The sequence below is a fragment of the Ceratotherium simum genome, chromosome 15 (assembly GCF_057802395.1).
Source record: "Ceratotherium simum simum isolate JZ-2026a chromosome 15, ASM5780239v1, whole genome shotgun sequence".
Classification (NCBI taxonomy): Eukaryota; Metazoa; Chordata; class Mammalia; order Perissodactyla; family Rhinocerotidae; genus Ceratotherium; species Ceratotherium simum.
Window position 1 is genome coordinate 59,076,361 of NC_141914.1, and position 21,669 is coordinate 59,098,029.

Sequence of the window (21,669 nt, forward strand, 5' to 3'; positions counted from 1 at the left end):
AGTAAAGGCACAAAAATACTTATTACCATGTTATTTACAATAGTGAAAAGTAAGAGAAAAGTAAACATATACCAATAAGGAAGCAACTGAGTAATATATCAAATATCCATCCAGCAAAATATTTCTCTGTAACTAAAAATACATCAGATATAAAATAAAGAATCATGGAGCAAAATCACTGTGTTTATAGGATTATACAAAGTGAAAAATGCCAAGATTTAAAACTATATGTACATTATTATAACAATGTAAAATCATATTTAAAATGCACATAAAAAAAGATAAGCAAGTAATACACCAAAATCGTCATAATGGATGTGAAGAATAATGAGATTTGGAGTGTTTTTTCTTTTCTATACTATCTATCATGTAGTCATATTACTTTTATAATTTTAAAATTAATTTTTTTAAATATGCTTAACTTGCTACAGATTTATTTTAATATTAATTAAACAGAATTAGGAAAATGGTAACAAAAGTTAAACCACAAAAATATATTACTGAAGTGGTTAAAGATCAAAGTAGAAATTAAGAATAAAACAAATGCTTCAAATATTAACACTCAAAATAAAAATAGTACTTTTTAAAAAACTGAGTCCCTAATGAATTAAGTGCCTATATTTAACTGGACAGAGCCCAAGGACCATTTACATGTGAGACTGAATGATATACATATCTTTCATTTTAAAATCAGTGTCAGGGAAACGAAATCATTCAAGAGAAATGAAGACATGCTGTTTTTTAGTCTTGGAAAAGCTATCTCTTGTAACAAAACCTGAATTATTCCTGGTAACGAAGTAAAACAGTAATAAATGCCTTTCCATTTGAATAAATCAGATATTATATATAAAGTATATTTTCACTGTTTTAAAATGAGTCCATTTAGGGGCCGGCCCCGTGGCTTAGCGGTTAAGTGCTTATGCTCCGCTGCTGGTGGCCCGGGTTCGGATCCTGGGTGCGCACCGGCGCACGGCTTCTCCGGCCATGCTGAGGCCGCGTCCCACATACAGCAACTAGAAGGATGTGCAGCTATGACATACAACTATCTACTGGGGCTTTGGGGGGAAAAAAATAAATAAATAAAATTATTAAAATGAGTCCATTTAGATAAGCTATGATAGAAATAATGTTTTAAAAACTGGGGAGGAAATGGTCAACGGTCATCTTATGAATCCCAGAAAATGTCTAAATATAAGGGAGAAGGAAACAAATTTACAGCCAAACTCACTATAGTCCAAATCTGCTCTTCTATCCAACTGGCCTCTTTCACACTGTTGGTGCCACAATGGGACCCTGACAGCAGTCTAACACTTCAGGGGGTCTCCATTCCACTGTGTCCCTCTCCTTCAGCAATGGCCCCCACCCCCAGTTTCATCTTCACTGCTTTGGCCCAGGCTTCCAAATTGACCATCCCTCCCCCGCCCTTCCGTCTTGTTTCTTCACATCAACCCTCTATGTAGATCACAGGAACAGGATTACTAAAGCACAGATCTCATGCCATTCCTTTGCTCAAAACTTTCCAATGCTTTTCCAGTGTCTACAGCATGGCCTATGCTCCTCAATGTGGCTTCAATAGTTAGCAACAGTGCTAACAACAATTCCAGCAGAATCTCCCTCTCCTCATCTGTGTGTAAACTCCAGGCCAAGGCTCCTCAACTGTGGGTCCCAGCACACTGGTGTGTCTTGTCATTGTCAGTATGTCACAGTGTGTGACCAATAATGGCTCAAGTGCTGAAACCTGTGAATTTACTTTTCAAACTAAACTAGAAAGGATTCAGGTTTATTCCTATAATGTCTTCTCACTGACCTTCATTTTTAGAAATGGGGATGGGATTTCTGCCAGCACACTGGGAACTATCCATAACTCTGGGTTCCCCAGGGAGGTAAGTTACATATGAAACCTTATCTGTCCCATAAGTCACAGAGGAAAGCTATTGCAAACCAGGGTTCCTCAAGGAGGGGCATCACTAGGTACCTTCCACCTACGAAGGGAGCAAGCAGCCTGCCTCACCTCACATTATGGCCAACAATTAAATTTTAAAAGCCACTTTTCTGCTCATAAAAAGCAAGGGGAGGGGGACAGTGGGACTCTAGAGACAGAGACTAGGAGAGGAATCATTAGAATCATTAGATTCTAATGATTAGATCATTAGAATCATTCTACTCCATCAAGATAAAGACAGCTTCTTAGCAAGTTGGAGGCCAAGAATTTCATTTTATGGATTTTCCACTCACAGTGCTGATATAAAGTTTCTTTTAAAAATAAATATACTTAAAAAAAAGTCAGTCAATCTAAAAAAACAATATTAAGTATATCAAAACACAGAGGGAACTCAAATACAAAAAAAAATAATGAACGGACTACTAGAGTGACAGCACTTGGGGAAACCCTGCTCTAAACAAATGGGGCACCTGCCTTTCTTCCAACTGTGCCTGCATTTTACTTCCTCTATACCATTTTCACACTTTTTCTCCCACCTGTAATAGCATCTTTTCATCCTCTCTCCAACCAATCTCCATCTACTGAAATGCTAGGATATAATCAAACATCATCAGTTCCTTTCCAAATTATCCAAGACTCTCCAAACTCCTTCAGTCAGGTCATCACCCTCCTGTAGGTGGTCCAACTGAATCTTGTTGTTCTGCTATTTTTAAAAAGGTCATCTCTCCAAGTAGACAGAATGCTTCCTGAGAGCAGAGAACACACTGTTTCATCTCTGAGCATCACAGAGAGCATAAGACTTTTCCACATGTGGCAGACTAAACAGAAAATGCTGGTTTAACTGAACTGAATTCCTAAATAATCTGTTCAGAAGATGCACCAAGGTCAGCAGTCAGGACCCTACATTCACCTACAAAGAGGTTCCTAAGCACCGAATGGGGCTTATTAAGGGGGAAGCAACTCTCACTTTTTGGCAGAAATGTTAATGTGCCATTTTAAGCCAAAATAATCTGAATTTTCTCTTAAACCATAAGGCATCTGTCCACACTAAATCCACAGGCCTCTTGTACATCAGTAATGTGGGAACCCAACATTTACTAACAGCAGCTGTAATGTCTAAAAGCAGATCACACATTGTGCCACTCATAATTTATTTATTCAGAACTATATCTTATTTCAAAAAGGATCCAGTGAAACTTACATAAATACATATACCACAACAAGATAAAATGACATATCTAAGAGGAGAAAGAGAAAAATGGGACAAAGGAAAACCGAATGTAGAAAAGAGAAGCTGTCCTGGGAGTAAGTTCATGTGCCAAATTAATGTATTCTATAAAATTCTGCACATTTGCTCGAGGGAGCTCAGAGGTTTGGCTCTAAGACTTCTAGCAGCCAACAAATACAGGATGATCCAATCAGTTACATGATTCAGCATCCTTAAGATAAAAACAAAAAGCTATCAGAGAACTCTCTCTCCCTTGGTCCTCATAAAGAGGATACTACCTAATGTAACAAATCAAGCCCTCAATGACATCCTTGCAGTTGACTTGTCATAGAGCTTTAGAAGACCATCCCTCATAATAACACTCCCAGGCAAATGACAGCACACAAGTCAACAAACGCAAATGATGGAGAGGAAGGCAATCCAGCCAAGGAAAGGGTCCAGGTACACAGCTCCCTGCAGGTCCAGATTTATCAGAAACGGATTTTATTCTATCTAGACCAACCTAAAATCCAGAAACTTCATGCATCCACTTATCTTTGAAATTATCAACAAAACTTGATGCACAAGTCCATTTCTCTGGGGAATATGTTTGTAGTTTCATAACATCCTCAAAGAGAAGCAAGACTCAAGAAAAGTTAAAAACCACTGATCCAAAGAACTAGACTGTATATCCTTCAGGCAACCCTCCATAAGCAGTTTGTCTTCTGAGCTCCTGAGCAGTGCTGAGCCTCAAGACTGTTGCCCCTGACAAGCATCTGAGTACAGCTTCTCTCTGATGTGAAGTGTGGAACTCTGAGCTTACCACTGGCCAAGCTGTGTGTCAACTGTATGATACAATGATACACGATCTTTAACACCGTAATGCCCATAAGCATGAGCACCTAACAATCTGTTCTTCTAGACGGGTTTCACCCATAAACACTGACAAAGTTACCTCAAAGGACTGGTGATATTTCTTCTAGATAATATAAAAAGTAAAAACAAAAACCCATCTTTTGCTTGCAGATAAAAATTACAGATAAGCACAAAAAAAAACATTTTCCTAAACATTATTTAATTTTAAAAGTAACCTTTTCACATCACTTGATACAATCTGAGCTATGTTCTTTTTTACCTTTTTGTTGTTTTAATCTTTTGCTATACAGCCAAACAATCACTGCTGTAGCCTTAGACACGCGCGCGCACACACACACACACACACACACTCAGAGTCAACCACCTACCTATAGTATCGTGGTTAGAATGTCTCAAGGGCTCAAGGCCATCAAGTGAGGAAGCTGGCCTAGAGGACCACGGAGACAGCTCTTTAAGATCTCATCCATCTAGACATCGCAGCCATCCAGCCTGGTCCTCAGCACAGTAAGTCCAGAGACACATCTTTGTCAAAAATACACAGTTGATTAGACTCAAGAGAACTAACTCATGCTAACCCAACTCATAAGAGGCTGAAGTGCAAATCAGAATACCAATTTATTAATTAACCATAGAGACTATCTCTTTTCACTAATCACAAAATTCCCATCCAAAGCCAGGATGCTGCTTTCCTAATGCTAGGATACCTGGAATCCTAAATTAATAATCAGTTCACCAGAAGTTAGACCAAAGAGAAATAGAGAATTTGGGGGATACCTAAGAAATTATCCAACACAGACCTTTCTAGGGACCAAAGTTGTGCCTTTCACATGCAGAGTCTCTCTCCCTTGGACATCGCTGCCCTAACACAGCAGACTTCTAGGTCTCTAAGCTTTCTTCTTCCACATCCTTCTCTCCATTAAGTACTTCTCTAGAGAGGGTACAATACAACTGATGAGAGTGCACCGTACACGCATCATTATCCCTATGTTTCAGATTAAAACCTCCCAGATAAAGTTGCTCAAGCAACTTGCCCAAGGTCACAGCTGTACAAGGCAGAGCAGAGATTCAAAGTCAGGTCTCAAGCCAAAGCCTCGGTTTAACCTTGCAATAAAAAGACACCTTCCAGGTGTCTTCCCAGGGCCTCTACCGCCCAGTCTGATTTAAAGCCCCCTCCTTGGGGTCCCCTACCACGCTAAGCACCCACTGACTGTAATTTCCGGTATACGGGTCTCTCTCTCTCTCTCTCTCACTACAGTGACACTTTTTTGAAGCTGGGAATCATGTCTCATTCACCTTTGTATCCCTCGTGTGCTATGTGTCTATCTAACCAGGTAAACATGCAAACTGATTTGTCAGTAGTTTAACAGAAAGACCACCAAGCTGAAGGCCTTGAAGGCTAACCATGTAGCCTTAGGAAGGTCACAACTTCTCCAGCCATCAACAAATATCTCATCTAAAAAATGGGATGAAATGGATATACAAGGCAGCTTAAGTCCCTTCTGGATCTAAAAAGCACTACCACTGCAGATGAGCCCTGGTATTTAATAGCCTATCTTATCAGTCTAAATTATTAGAAATAAATTAAACTCATCATTCATCTTCTGTAGGACTCAACAGACAGCATATATATAAATAATAGTTCAGAAAAAGCTTCCTCTTTTCTGAAAGGAGATAGGTATCATCTACACCAAAATCAAACAGTGGCACCCTCCTCTGGTGAGTGTTAAAGGAGCTGAACAACACAAAAGACAAGAATTCGATGGTGAGATTTTCTTTGAATAAAAAAAAAACATCAGGAGAGAAATTACCTAATATTATTTGTTATTATCACATTCCCAATGACAATTAAATAACTCCTGTGTATAGCACTTTCCTTATTTTGCCCTAAAACAAAACAAAAATGAATGAACTGTCTACATACCACACGAGATTACAGGCAAAACAATTTATTCTATTTTTAAGGTACTGATAATATTAATTATTTTGCAAACAGCAGGCTTTCTAATGTAAGGGACAATGAAAAGCATTTCATAGTTTGGCTATCAATGATCATCTTCTTGTTGATTATTCAAAAATTTAATGAAAAGCCCTGTACATGTAAAATACTTTTCGTTAAATAAAAGCATTTATCATGTCCCTTTTCTGGATGGTACATTTACTGGAAAATAGTACTGGAAATTTTTTAACCTGAAATCTCTTTGGGTCTGTAACATTCAGGTTTTAGTATATCAACTTAAAGCAAAATTTAATACCTATTCACTTACACGTGCAGCTCAAAACATGCCAAGACAGCACACCCAGATAAGTACAACCCAAAGTTTCACAACATTCATATTACATCCAGACCTTTAAATTAAAAGCAAAACTGTGCTTTCTAAGACCAGAAGCAGATTATCACCTGCCAACAATTTTAATGTAAAATTATATAATAAATATAAGCTTTATTAATTGGTTCACAACAGTCTAGGCATATAAAAAGAAAATACAGACATTCTGACTCAAACCAAGGAAACAAATTAGTCATTACAGTGGCAACCTTGTCATTCAGGTATGTTTTTTCCCCGAGTACACAGCATCTCTTCCCTCAATTCACTTCCTGTCTTTCTCTTACCCTGTGACCTCGGGGAAAGGAACCCCACACTACACCAGAGGCTACAAAATTACAACCAGTGAGAAAACTTCATTATGAAAGACAGAACATACAAAAGGCTAGTGGATGGAAAATAGCAAAAATTGATTTCAGCTCTGCCAAATAAATTTTCCAACCAAGTTTGTCATTCCTGGCACAGTTGGATCTACAAGGCAGGAAGACACAGTATCTTGGAAAGATTAGCAGAGCGGTGGGTGAAGTGATTTTGTATCAAAGATACAGATAAGATGACCAATTGAAAGCTTTCTCAATCTCCACCCAAACCAAAGACAGAAGAACAAGCAAACGCTTGAAAAAGAATGACTTCCCCTACAGCCCGTCCAAAGACCAGAAAGATCAAGAAGAGAATTGGGGGAAAAGTTGGATGGGCACCTGGGGCTGTGAGGGAAGGGGAAATGACGGAGAAGAGGTGGCGAAGGAGGGGGGGCTATGAGTAAGAAAGCATGCTGCAACGACAACAAAGAGTTAACAGCAGTAAACTCTGTTATCAATTGCCAGATTGGGAAACAGGGGGGCGGGGGGGCTGGCCTGGTGCTCTTTGGAGTGGCGCTGTAGCCACATTTGCCACTCACTCCGCCTGAGCCGATGCCCAAGGACCAGAGCCAACCTCCGCCTCATCTGAGCCCCGGCGCGCAATCAGGCCACCGCAGAAATGCGGGAAAGGGACCTGAACCGGCCTCTAACCTCGTCTCTAGCTCCCAAATGAACCCCAAAATAAAGGATTTTAGCAGCAGAGAAACGTCTTCGCCCCCACGCCGGCCAGGGCGTAGAGGTGAGATGTGGGCATCCCAACCTCTGCAAAGGCCAGAGGCAGCTGGGTCCCGCGCCGCGATCCAGCTAAAGCAGGCGGCCAGCGAGGCGCTGCCGTCACCTGGCTGGATTGCACTTGCCAAGTGAATGGAGTTGAGAAGAAGCGCAGAGATACCCCGCGGATTCCTCCTCAGGGCGAGGGTGAGGGAAAGGAGTCACAGCTTCCTTCACTCCCCCTGAGCCCTCACTGCCTCGGCTCTCAAGATCTAGTCTCTTTTCCCAAATGGAGCATCAAAGATACTTGCTTCCCGATTTGTGCCTAGGTTAGCCTCAAACCTTGGAACAGGAGCACTGAGGCCCCAGGCCAAAGTTCACTGTAGAAACCATCAACTCTCCCAGCAAAACTAGCACAGTCATAAGCTAAGTTCTGGCCCTGGGGAACCTCATAAATCATGAGGCATGAAATAGGCTGTGGATGACCCTCCCTCCCCCAAATTGGACCTTCAGTCCCAAGAGGTCTGGATCCAGCAGTGTTTGCGGCAATTTGAGCGGCATTTGAACGACTGGCCTTGTCTAGCCCGAAATAGGTCATCACCACGCCCCTCGCACCCAGGTCCTACCCCGTGGCGCACACAAGGTCCTGTTGTCTATACACACACACACTCTCAAACAACGCCCCGAAGATCTCCTACCTCGCCCCCGTGCCCATCAAAGATCCCGAAGATGGACGGGTGCGTCTTGTTGGCCAGGTCCGTGAGAACTTCGAAGCGGTCCTCCATGTGGTCTCTCCGGCCCTGGATGGAATACACCGCCACGTTGTGGCTCTTGAACTCCCAGGTCTTGGAAAACTCGGCCTCCAGCACGTCGAGCCCCCCGAGCCGATCGTTCTGCATGATCTCGGCCACCTTGCCCTTCACCATCTTCACGGCGTCCCGGCTGGACTTGACGATGGTCTTCACCTCGTCCGTGTGGAAGAAGTAACTCCACAGCGCCAAGCTGATGCACAGCAGGAAGAGCGTCTCCGGTCTCAGCAAGAAGTAGCGCATGATGCGACCCAGCAGAGACAGCAAAGTCATCGTATCCTCTATCATTTATTATCGCTGGAGCCCCGACCACCACACACGCGCGCCCCGGAGCTCTGCGGGGACAGCCCCCGGGAGGGGGGAGCAGGAGGCTCGCGGAGCCGGGCGGGAGGCGGACGAGCCGGCGGCTCCGAGCCGCACGGCCGACAGAGGCAGTTCCCCTTTTGTCTCCCGGCCCCGGCGGCCCGAGGCCCGCGCCCTGCGCCCCGGCGCCCGTGCCCGCCGCCCGCACCGCCTCCCCTCCCCGCGCCCCTTTGTGAGGCGGCGGCGGCGGCCGAGGCGGCGGCAGCCCCGGGTGCCGGGCTGGGCGGCAGGAATCTAGGGAAAGTTGCGCCGGCGGGGCTGCCGCGGCGGGCGGGAGAGTCCAGGGGCGCCGGCGCCCGCGCGGCCCCTCCGCGGGGCCCCCTGGCCGCTCGGGGAGCGATCGGCAGGTGAGGCGGCGCGCGGCGCGAGAGCCCGCGGGGAGGCACGCGAGTCTCCTCGGTCGCCGCTGCAGGGGAGCGCAGAGCCGCGAGCGCTCGGATTCCTGCACACACCGGGGCCCCAGAGAATAAAAGTTTTGCGGGAGCCTGGGCAGAGGCGGGGTCCGCGGAGCCCGGCGACGCAGCACGATCCGCGCGGAGCCGCAGGCGGCCGCCCGGCTCTGCCTGCCTCTCCCGGCACCTCCCGCTCCGCTCGGTTCGGCTCGGCTTCGCCCGCGCGCTCCCTCCTCGGCCGGCTCGCGCTCGCCCCGCCCCGCGCGCTCGCCCCGCCCCGTCCTGCCCCCGGAGCCGGGATTCCAGGCCCGAGGCTCCGCCGAGCTGTCAGAGGCTGAGGAGGCTCGGCAGCGGCGGGCGCACACGTAGGTCCGGGCGGCCCAGCGAACCGAGGGGGAGCTGAGGGCCGCGTGTACGGCCGCGCTCAAGTGGACGGTGGTTCCTCCTCCCGCGCGGGCTCCCGGGGCAATATAACACTGACCCTCCTCGTCGGAACGCTGCTTTGCCCGAGGCCGCTGCCGCCGGCTGGAAAGCCGAGGCCCGGGCGTGAGCGCCCCCCCTCCGCTGGCCGCGCGGTAGTGCCGTCCCCGCCTCGGCGGCATAAGGCAAGCGAGAAGGGACGCACTTCTGCCGGCTCGCAAAGCGGGGCGGAGAGAACAGACGGGTGGTGTTCCTTGACGGAGGCCTGCCCAGAGCCCGCAGGCAAGAACGAGCCTGGGGCCTAGCAGCCTCCTCGCGACGGGCAGAGACCTTCTGATGAGGACTCGGAGCACCAGGAAGTGCGCTCTGACGGTCACCTCTCGAGGGCGGGGAGGGCCTGCCTCTCTGCGAGCTGCCGCCCTGGGGGCAGGGGACTCAGCCACGGAGGCTCCCCTGGTCGCAGCCCTTCCCCAGAGGCACACGGAGCCTCCTAGTGGAGCCCGGTGCGCTCCCGACCCTGCCGCGAGCTAGGGCTCCGACTCCGCTGTTCGGGTTGGAGGGTGCCCCTGAAGCCCGGACCTGGCGGCCTCTCCCGCCCCTTGTCGCCGCGGGAGGCGAATGGGGGCGGGAGTCTCGACGACTGTAGTGAAGGCCGCAGGGAGGAGCACGGGCTTCCAGAAGGGTCAAGGAGAAGTTGTTGAAATACGCCGCCCAGATATGCCACACTTCAGGGTGTCGGTGTCCTTGAAGATGCTGGGAAAAGAACAATGTACAGATCAGTTTAGAATGCGGAAACAAGTGAGCTTTAGAGGAAGCGAGTCCCTCCCGCTTCCCCTGTCCAGAAAGAAGGTGCTGATCTGCAGCTGCCAGTCCACTAGGCTGGAGAGCAGAGGCTGCCCCTCCCAGCGACCACCCCTGCCTTGGTACATCCCCGCTGCGTTTGCAAAATAAATAAGTAAAAAGAAGTAAACGACCGGGAGGAAACACACCAGAATGTTCGCAGTGGTTAACTACAGTAGTAAATTGTATGTGATTTTCATTTTCTGCTTTGGATTTTTGTCTTTTCTACAACTTTTCCAAAGTTTTTACAAAAGGCGTAGATTGCCCTCATAACCAGAAAAAAATGACATTTGACATTTACATGACGTCTACAATATGATCTCTATAATACAAACGCGTAGAAAAGACAGGAAGGAAATATGAAGAACCGTTAACAGTATGTTATTTTTGACAACTAAGATATGGTCTCCTGTTTTACTTTGCACTTTTCAGTATTTTCCACCTGATAGAGAAAATAAACAGTTTAGAAGTAAACTATGTCATTTCCTGTTCAAAAGTCATAAGCCATGAGGTTCCAAAGGAGATAAATTTAAAAGCCTTTAGGAACTATGAAGAAAGGGGACTGTGTTATTGTTATTATGAAGATAAGCTTACGCTGTTTCTTACTGTAAATTAGCAATGGCTTTCAGGTGTATTCTCAGTCTCTCTGTACATGAATCTGTTCCTCTATGGCAAAGGCAACTTGTAATTAAGCTTATCAAGATTCTGGAACTACAGGTCAAACTAGGCCCTGGAGCAGAAGTAAAACTCCAAACCTAGGGGCCCTTCCAGCCGGTCCCAACATGACTTGCGGATGGCAGCAGACATTCATGAGAGGCATGACTGTGTTTCCTCCATACCTAAACAAAGAAGAGACAGGACCATACTGGTCTCTCTGGAGGTTAAATAGCAAAAGGAGGGCTTGACTTGATTAATAAATCTAGATATCCTGCGGATTCTGTGGAGATACGTTTTGACGTCAATACGGATGGTCCCTAATGGTTTGACTTCTGATTGCTTGACTTTACAGTGGTGCAAAAACCATACACATTCAATAGAACCCAGATTTGCAATTTTGAATTTTGATCTTCCCAGGGCTAGAGATATGCGGTTGGATACTCTCGTGATGCTGGCCAGCAGCAGCGAGCCACAGCTCCCAGTCATCAGGACGGTAAACATCCGATACCCTTCCAACCATTCTGTACCATGTGCCCACACAACCATTCTGATTTTCACTGTCAGTATATTATTCAATAAATTACATAAGATATTCAACACTTTATTACAACACTTCATTATAAAATAGGCTTTGTGTTAAGATGATTTTGCCCAACTGTAGGCTCATGTAAGTGTTCTGAGCACGTTTAAGGTAGGTTAGGCTAGGCTATGTTGTTCAGTAGGTTAGATGTATTAAATGCATTTTCGACTTACGATATTTTGGACTTTTGATGAATTTATTGGGATGTAACCCCAATATAAGTCAGGAAAGATCTGTAGTTCATTTGTGTGAAAATAAATAAAATTTTTCAAAGAGACCCTTTAGGCATTTTCTTATTTCTATTAAGAAATTCACGGGGCCGGCCCCGTGGCTTAGCGGTTAAGTGCGCGCGCTCCGCTGCTGGCGGCCCGGGTTCGGATCCCGGGCGTGCACCAACGCACCGCCTCTCCGGCCATGCTGAGGCCGTGTCCCACATACAGCAACTAGAAGGATGTGCAGCTATGACATACGACTATCTACTGGGGCTTTGGGGGGAAAATAAATAAATAAATAAAGTCTTTAAAAAAAAAAAAGAAATTCACGTACTTTACATAGTAATTATTTTAAAGGCCTAAATATGCTTTTTGTTACAGTTTACTCTGAACTTTAATATATTTGATTAATAAAAGAGACCTTCCTCTAGTGACAAACTAACATTTGCATATTCCTTGAGGTTATAAAGGTTTTTCATTTTTATTAACTTATTTCCATTCCATAATAATCCTATGAGAAAGAGAAAGGAGCTATTATCATTTTATAAATATGAGGAAAATGAGGCACAAAGATGTTAAATGAATATCACAATTCAGCAAATAAGAAGTTGAAAACTCAAACTCAGTTCTTCTGACCACCAATTCAGTACTCTAACATCCACTGAGTGCCCAGGGGTGCTGAGATGATTAGTCTAATTTTTATACTAATACTATTTCAGTAGATCTCTGTTACAGAAATCTCAAAAAAACACACGGGGTCTCATCCCCCAATTCTGACCTCAGCTTTTGGAACCAGCCCTGTTCTATGAGTATTTCCCTCACCCACTGGGAACACTTGTGGAACAGAAGACAAGAGCAAGTAACCTGTCCTTTGTCTCTACATAACGCCTAAAAGATCTGTTGCTAAAGTAAAATACTATCTGAATTTCACAGGGAAGAAAGAAGTGCCGTAGAATGTACATCATGCAAACATTTTACCATTACAAGTGACGTAATGAACAGAGAGCTAATTGCAATCCTAGGTTTTCATGAGATACTATAATAGGGATAAAATAGTTACCAGGGAAGTATCGTTCTCAATTATGCAATTAATTTATGTCAGCCTTGCAAGTATATAAAGAACATAAAATATAGCTTTTAAAAGTAATATATTCTCAGAAAAACTTTCAGAGTTGTAGCTCTTAGGTTTAAGAAATCTTTAAAACAGAATTTAATAAATCTATTTTCCACTATGATGTTGTCCCACGATGTTCTCATTTCTTTTTGTTTTTGCCACTTATTACAAAGTTATAAAAATCAAATGTAAAGTGACTTACCAGCCAAGCCTCTGGTTGTAATAAAAATCCCGTAAAATAAATTTTAAATGAACCTTTTATACATATAGAAATTCTCTGCACATTTTTAAGTTTCCCAATTATCAGTTTGGTTAGTATTCTTAAATCCTTCCTGCTATCTGCATATAAATATGTAGTGAGTATTGAGTAGGACTCTTTTACTAATATTCTATCAATATACACCTGTGTATTTTAAACTCTATATAAAAGAGCACATGGAAGTGTTGTTAGGAAGCACAACAACCATGAGTGTGACACCCATGAACCACCGCCTGACTTAAAAGCTGGGCTGTGACCAATATCTTTGTACCAGCCCAGGGGTTCTGGCCCTAGCCCACCGCCCTGCCTCTCCTCCACAGGTAGACACTGTCACCAACTAGGTGCCTTCAGAAACACAAAGGTGGATTTGGAAGCAATTAACTGTTTTTCCAAGTTGTTTCTTCTCCTTTTGTGTGTTAAGGAGATGTAACCACCAGCCATCCTGAAACTGACCAAGCCTCACCACAAGAGCCATGCCCATGACCTTTGCCTTATTTTTAATACAAAGATCTCTCCAGGAGGAGCTTAGACCTGATTATGTGGAAGCATGTTCTCCAACTGAGCCCGTGCAAGGGAATACCCACCTCTCCCTTTTGAATATTCATTTCCCAACTGAAATAAAAGTTCCTGCTTCCGTTTGTTGGGTGGACACCATGACTTTGGAAATGATTCCTCATGGCCTCCTATTTCCTGCAAATACACTTTACTTTGTGAGACAACTTCCACTGGTGTAGAGTCTTATTTAACTCACCAGGAGGCGAGCCCACTTGGTTCAGTAACAGTACTATCCTGAATTTTGTGTTTTATCATCTCCTTGTCTTTTTATTATTTTTTTTATTTTTTACTTTTTTGTGAGGAAGACTAGCCCTGAGCTAACATCCGATGCCAATCCTCCTCTTTTTTGCTGAGGAAGACTGGCCCTGGGCTAACATCCGTGCCCATCTTCCTCTACTTTATATGGGACGCCACCACAGCATGGCTTAACAAGCGGTGCCTTGGTGCGCACCTGGGATCTGAACTGGCGAACCCTGGGCCACCGCAGTGGAGCGCGCACACTTAACTGCTTGCGCCACCGGGCCAGCCCCGCCTTGTCTTTTTAAAAATAACTTTATCACATATGTCTGCATCCCTAACTAATATATTTTTTAGTTTTGTTTGGTTTTGAGCTTTATAAAAATGGGATTTTACTGTAGATAGTCCTCTGATCCTTATACTTTCACTCAATATTATATTTCTAGATCCTTCCATGTTGTTACAAATAGTTCTATCATTTTCACTGCTATATAATATTCTACTGTGTGACTCTTCTATAATTTATGTATTCATCTTCTTTCTGTGAACGTTTGAGTTTCCAGTTTTTTGCTATTATGATCAATGATTTCATAAATTAATTTTGTACTTTCTCTTGGTGCATACGTGCAAAAGTTTCTCTAGTGTATATACCTAGAAGTAAAATTACTGAGTAGTAGGGAATGAAAATGTTCAACTTTACAATTTAGGGCCAAGTTGTTTTTGAAAATACGTTGTTCTTATTTACACTCCCACCAATGGTGTGATCAAAGCACCTTAACATCAGGTACCATTACTACAAATTCTGTCTTAAAAGTGATTTTTGATAGTTGTCCTGTTGGTAAGTCATTAACCGTGATCATTACTATTAAACTATATTACAGGGCCAGCCTGGTGGTGCAGGCGGTTAAGTGCACGTGCTCCGCTGCAGTGGCCTGGGGTTCGCCGGTTCAGATCCTGGGTGTGCGCTGATGCACAGCTTGGCAAGCCATGCTATGGTGGCGTCCCATATAAAGTGGAGGAAGATGGGCACGGATGTTAGCCCAGGGCCAGTCTTCCTCAGCAAAAAAAAAAAAAAAAAAAAAAGAAGATTGGCAGATGTTAGCACAGGGTTGATCTTCCTCACACACACACAAAAACTATATTAAATCTGCAGTGCTTCTCATAAAACCTTTCTAGATGCTAAATTTAATAATAAATCTTCATTTTTAAATGCCTTTAAGTGAAAATGAATGTTTTAGTAGTACAGCTAAGAAAATCAATTCATCATTTTAAATAAGTATGATAGTATATCAATCTGGACTTGTAATTTTAATGTCTCAGGTGTTCTGTCGAATGGAGAACTAGTGTGACAGACACCAATCATGTTAGGGTGTAATGCAGTTTTATTTCACTGGACTCCAAAAGCACAAGGTCCTTTTCTACAACCCAAGTTTTTTAATTAATTACAGAGATAGATCAAGGATACTTGTTTTCTGAATAAAATTTTTATACCATTGCACCAAGTGTTTACGTAAACCGTACTTACCCTAAGAATCCTTCATCTGATTTCCCTAGGCTTCACTAGGGTAATCTTCAAACAAGCTTCCTAAACTATAACGTTAATCTAAAGCATTACCTAAATTTTTTTATCCTAATTAACACACATCAACACTCTAGCTAATTTATAATATGAAACATTGTGAATAGTTGAATAATCCTGCTTAAAACCCTTAAATGACTTCTTATTGCTCTTACAATAAAGACAAAAGTCTTAACTATGGCCTTCTTCTTCTCAGCCTTATTCCATGCCCCCTGCTCCCTCAGCCCATCCACTTCAGCCACATTTGCCTTCTCACACTCCCTACAAAGCATCAAGCTCCCTCCTGACTCAGGGCCTTTCTTCAGGCAGTTCCATTTGGCTGGAATGCTCGCCTTCCCCAAGCCCACTCTCCCACCCACTCTTCCCAGTTAACTAGTGTCCCTCAGACCTCAGCTCATACATCACTTTATCAAGAGCCTTCCTGACTCTGCAATGTGAGTGAGGTCCCTCTTGCTCCTTCTCATGGCAACCTGTACTTTTACTTCAGAGGGCTCATCCAAGTTGTAAATATATATTTTTTGTGATTTATTAAAAATTAATATCTGTTTCCCTTCACTCTCACTGTACTTTACATGCCCCATGAGACCAGAAACTGTGTCTCATTTGCTTTCCATGGTAACTCCAGCACCTAACACAATGCCTGGCACACAGTAGGCATGCTATACATATTTGTTCATGAATGAATGAAGGTAGCTATTCTAAAATCATTATTTCAGTCCCATTCAAATTCTCTCTACTATTGCTGGTAATAAATGAAACTAATCAATGTGCCTTTGAATCCTAGATAGCAATAAAAAAAAGAGAAGTCAGAGGCTGGGCCCCGTGGCATAGTGGTTAAGTTCAGCATTCTCTGCTTCGGCGGTCTGGGTTCACAGGTTCAGATCCCTGGGGCAGACTTACACCACTCATCAGCCATGCTGTGGCAGCATCCCACATACAAAATAGAGGATGACTGGCACAGATGTTAGCTCAGGGCTAGTCTTCCTCAAGCAAAAAAAGAGGAAGATTAGCAATAGATGTTAGCTCAGGGCAAATCTTCCTCAGCAGAAAAAAGAGAAGTCAAAGAATAACTCACCCATCAGTTAGTTAAAAATTGATTTTACTAACAGATAGAAAACATTAAAGGCCATTTAGGTTTTTTAACTTTTTTTTGTTGCTCATCTTATCTTAAGATTATACTTTCACTACAGACACAGGGAAATTCTTTGCAAGAACAAACATCTTTTCAAAGTGTGTCCTTTGTCCATTTTTCTACTAGGACATTTGTCTTTACTTCTAAAGTGTGAAAGTTTTTTACATCTTAAGGCTATCATTCAAGTTGTAAATTTTTCTCTACCTTGTCATTTACCTTTCCATTGTTTATGATGCTTTGAAATATAAAGGAGCTTTATTTGATTTCTTTTTGCTTGTTTGTTTATATTTTATTTTTATAAGGTCAATTCTATCTTTTCCTTCATAATTTGTGCCTTTTATATCATGCTTAGAATGGGCAAGTAAGCTTTTTATTCCTCCGTGCACACCAGAATCTGCAATGCACCCAGGGGACATTTCTCCAGCTATTTTTCCCACCATCCCCCTGACAGTGTAGAGTATAACTCATTCATTTACTCATTCATCTATTTATAAGTATATCATTTATTCAGCACCTATCATGTGTCAGGCACTGACTAGGAACCAGGGAAAACTAACAATTCCTATCTTCCTGGAGCTTGTAGTGAGAAGGACAGTTCTTTAGCATATAACAAATCATAAATATACTGCAGATTGACAAATGTCATTGACAAAAGCATAAGCATACAGTATATACTTCCTGTGGTGAACTTGCTGATTGTATAGTGAGGCAAAAGGGGCTGGTGGCCCTTCTGTAATGGAAGAAATTGCCATTCCTGCCTTGGCCCTCCTTGTGCCACCACTCAAAGCATATTGTGTGGATGGGCAAGTTATTTAACCTTTTTGTACCTAATTGTCTCATCAGTAAAATATATATAATTATCATACCTATTCCACAGGTTATTTTAAGGATTACGGGAGCTAATATACATGAAGTGCTTAGAACAGTGTCTGGCACATAGTAAGCACCCAATAGAAGTGAATTATTATTAGTTGAAGGGGATGAATAGATACAGTAAGTTTACAGGAAACTCTTATAAATACAGAGCAGGGTATGATAAGACCCTACCTGACAGAAGACGTTAGGATTTTTAGGAGAAGGAAATCGTATCTGGCTGGAGGGATCAGGAAGGCTTCACATGAAGGAGGGGTGGGGGATTTGGGATGGGAGGATTTGGACATGCAGAAAAAGTGGGGTAGGATTGTGGATATAGACTTCCAGAAAGAAGAAATGGCATTCATTCTGTTTGCTCACAGTGTTTCAAAAAGAGGAAAGCTTAGAGGACTAGCAGGAGATAAAGCAGGATTGGTCACTTGACACTGTATTTTGAAGAGCTTTGAATAATAAGTTTATATTACTTCATTGGCTATACAGGAGGCTGGCAGTTTTTGAAAGAGGAACAACAGCAAGATCAGAATATGGTTACTAGAATGTGATTAAATCCACTCAAATCCATCATCGTAATAGGAAAAGGTGCCTCAAAACTTACACCTTGTATTTGCATACCCATTTTCATAGCAGCACTATTCACAATAACCAAGAGGTGGAAGCAGCCCAAATGTCCACTGATGAATGAAGGGACAAATAAAATGTGGTATATATATAAAACAATGGAATATTATTCAGCTTTAAAAAGGAAGGAAATCCTGTCACATGCTGCAACATGGATCAACCTTGAGGACATTATGCTGAGCGAAATAAGCCAGTCACAGAAAGACAAATACTGTATGATTCCACTTATACTATGAGATATCTAGAGTAGTCAAATTCATAGAAACATAAAGTAGAATAGTGATTGCCAGGGGCTGTGGCAAGGGGGGTATGGGGGTTGTTTTTTAATGGGTATAGAGTGTCAATTTTGCAAAATGAAAAGGTCATGGAGATTTGTTGCACAACAATGTAAACATACTTAACCTACTAAACTGCACACTTAAAAATAGTTAAGACGGGGAGCCGGCCCCATGCACAGTGGTTGAGTTCAGAGCGTTCGGGTTCGGATCTCAGGCTCAGACCTACACCACTCGTTATACCCATTCTGTGGCAGTGACCCACATACAAAATAGAGGAAGATTGTCACAGATGTTAGCTCAGGGCTAATCTTCATCAAGCAAAAAAAGAGGAAGATTGGCAACAAATGTTAGCTCAGAACAAATCTTCCTCAGCAAAAAAAAAAGTTAAGATGGTAAATTTTATGTGTTTTTTACCAGAATAATAATTAAAAAAAAAAAAAACTTAGACTTTGCTGCTGGTGACTTCAATATTTCCCACTAATAAACTGATTTGGAGTCCTTTTTGAAAGCAGAGTCAGCCTCTCAAGTCAAAATTCATTTACGTATCAATAGTGTCAGGTCCATCTTTTATGCAAAGTCTTCCCTTGAAACAGGCTGATCACAGCTGGACTTGGTGCCCCCACAGTTACAATTCTAGGGAAGTCAAGCCCAAACCAATGTGACTTTAGCACCAGAGTATCTAGAATGACATTAAGAAACAGTAGGTCTCAGAGGTTGTGACATCCACATGTAAAGTGACTGCATTTAGGACAGATGTTGAAATCCTGGGTACACTTTCGGGAGGAGCAAGTTGTGAGCAGACATAAAGTAAGTATAAAAGGTCACTCTGTTGTGACTGTAAGCACTTACTATTCAGTGAAAATGTCTTTCCACAAGAACCGATGCTTGCTGCATGAGACCCAGACAGAAGTTGAAGAGAAGGCCTGAGGGCCGGCCCTGTGGCTTGGCGGTTAAGTGCGCGTGCTGCGATGCTGGCGGCCCGGGTTCGGATCCCGGGTGCGCATCGAGGCACCACTTCTCCGTTCATCCTGAGGCCGAGTCCCACATACAGCAACTAGAAAGATGTGCAGCTACGACACACAACTATCCACTGGGGCTTTGGGGGGAAAAAAAAATAAAAATAAATAAAAAAAAAAATCTTTAAGAGAAGGCCTGATTGCTGTGATTATATGTCTGAATCTAATTTTAAAATATCCATAACCTGATAACAGAAATATCCTATGGTTTGGTAGGTTAAGAAGGGAGTACAGGGCCGGCCCTGTGGCTTGGTGGTTAAGTGCGCGCGCTGCGATGCTGGTGGCCCGGGTTCGGATCCCGGGTGCGCGTCGAGGCACCACTTCTCCGTTCATCCTGAGGCCGAGTCCCACATACAGCAACTAGAAGGATGTGCAGCTACGACACACAACTATCCACTGGGGCTTTGGGGGGAAAAATAAAATAAATAAAATCTTTAAAAAAAAAAAAAAAAAAAAGAAGGGAGTACATTTTTATTTGGGATTCATCCTGTCAAGCTTAAAAATAAAACAGCCAATTATTTTACCTGCAAAACAAGTTTATTCAGGAATAGTCAAAGAATTGCAATTCAGGATGTACATGCTATGGTGGGCCATAGGCAAATCCAACAAACAAGGGAGAGAAATATTATTTTATAGAGAAAAAGGAGGAAATTGGGAGGGGTTGTTTGGAAAGAAAGTCCATTGGAGAAAAGCAAGAGTTCAGGGTGGTGATGGTTTCTCTTCCTTGCTGGGTAGTGGAGTTCTGTTTGGGATGCAGTGTACATTTCTTCCTGTAATTAACCGATTCTTTCCTGTTGAGGACATCTGTCGGGGTCTGTACTTGACTATCTTTCCCGTAATTGGCCTCCAGTGGTACTGTGTGGGAGCTCCCCCTTCCTGCCTCCTGACTCCATTTTAAATGAGGTTTTCTGGGGCCGGCTCCGTGGCTTAGCGGTTAAGTGCGCGCGCTCTGATGCTGGCGGCCCGGGTTCGGATCCCGGGCACGCCCCAAGGCACCACTTCTCCGTCCAACCCGAGGCCGAGTCCCACGTACGGCAACTAGAAGGATGCGAACCTATGACATACAACTATCTACTGGGGCTTTGGGGGGAAAAAAATGAATAAATAAAATCTTTAAATGAGGTTTTCCTTGATCAATTTTCACAATCCCAAAGATTGACAGTGACTGAACAATCAAGCCTCAGCATTCACACGGATGATTCTCCCTGGGAATGAAGGCGAGGAAGAGAGCAAAGAGCAGATGTGAGAATTAGATGGGAGGGGGAGGATGTGGTTTGATGAAGCATATTGTTAAAGCTTCCTTTTTTTAAAAGAAATACAAATGTAACAGGTTGAGTTACAAAGAAATCAATCCTTTCTTAAAAAAATTTTTTGGGGCCGGCTCCGTGGCTTAGCGGTTAAGTGTGCGCGCTCTGATGCTGGCGGCCCGGGTTCGGACCCCGGGAGCGCCCCGAGGCACCACTTCTCCATCCAACGTGAGGCCGAGTCCCACGTACAGCAACTAGAAGGATGTGAACCTATGACATACAACTATCTGCTGGGGCTTTGGGGGGAAAAAACTGAATAAATAAAATCTTTAAAAAAAAAAAAAAAATTTTTTTGTTTTTTATGTTTTGCTCTTGTAGCCTTGGGAGCAAAAAAAAAGTGAAAAAGTAATTTCCCTCCTCCTCTCTACCAGGAGAAAGAACCTCCAGACCTCCAGTTCTAGATACCTGGGTTCCCTTACCCCAGGAGGGCGCTAACAGCTTATTCAGTGGTATCAGGATTGTCCTGCAGACCACCCCCACATTGGTTTGGAAGGTCTGTGCCTGCGGAGAGAAGGAGCCTGGAATTGGATGGGACAGAGAGTTTCTGGAGAGGAGGAGCACCAAGTGGTAGGGCCTTAGCACCCTGGGGGCGGGGGGGCTATGTGAACTCCTGAGGGCTAAGCCCCAGTGACTACTTGTGCCCTTGGGGGCCCAGGCCAGGCTCAGATGCCCAAGCTGGGGACAGAGGAAGTGGATGCCACCATCAGAGATTGCCTGCTGCCTCAAGGTGCAGCCACGAGTGAGCTGACCTGGGCACAATGCCGGGTAAGCAAGACCTGCTTCAGATGGGCAAGGCCCCTGGAGGCCTCAAGGACAAGCTTCTCTTCCAGTCAGGATTCCCTAAGACCCTGGTCGACAGGGCTGCTTTAAAATTGTAATAATCCCCAAGCACTTACTTTCAGAGACCACACCTCACATTATATAAAACGTATTGAAATGCACCCATGTCCCACATTAAATGAAATTTCTTTGGCCAAAAAATTTTTTTGAGTTTCTATCATTTTTGCTT

General features: G+C 43.6%; 1 protein-coding gene across 1 annotated transcript in view; it reads right to left on the reverse strand.

Annotated features, from left to right (window-relative positions):
- The window catches only part of PPM1L (protein phosphatase, Mg2+/Mn2+ dependent 1L), a 284,988-nt gene extending 276,321 nt beyond the window's left edge, over positions 1-8,667 (reverse strand). Inside the window, exon 1 of the mRNA XM_004424789.3 lies at positions 8,118-8,667. Coding sequence (XP_004424846.1) covers positions 8,118-8,516 — 399 coding nt within the window. The 5' untranslated portion in view covers positions 8,517-8,667. The remainder of the gene's footprint in view (positions 1-8,117) is intronic.
- Positions 8,668-21,669: the final 13,002 nt, after the last annotated feature.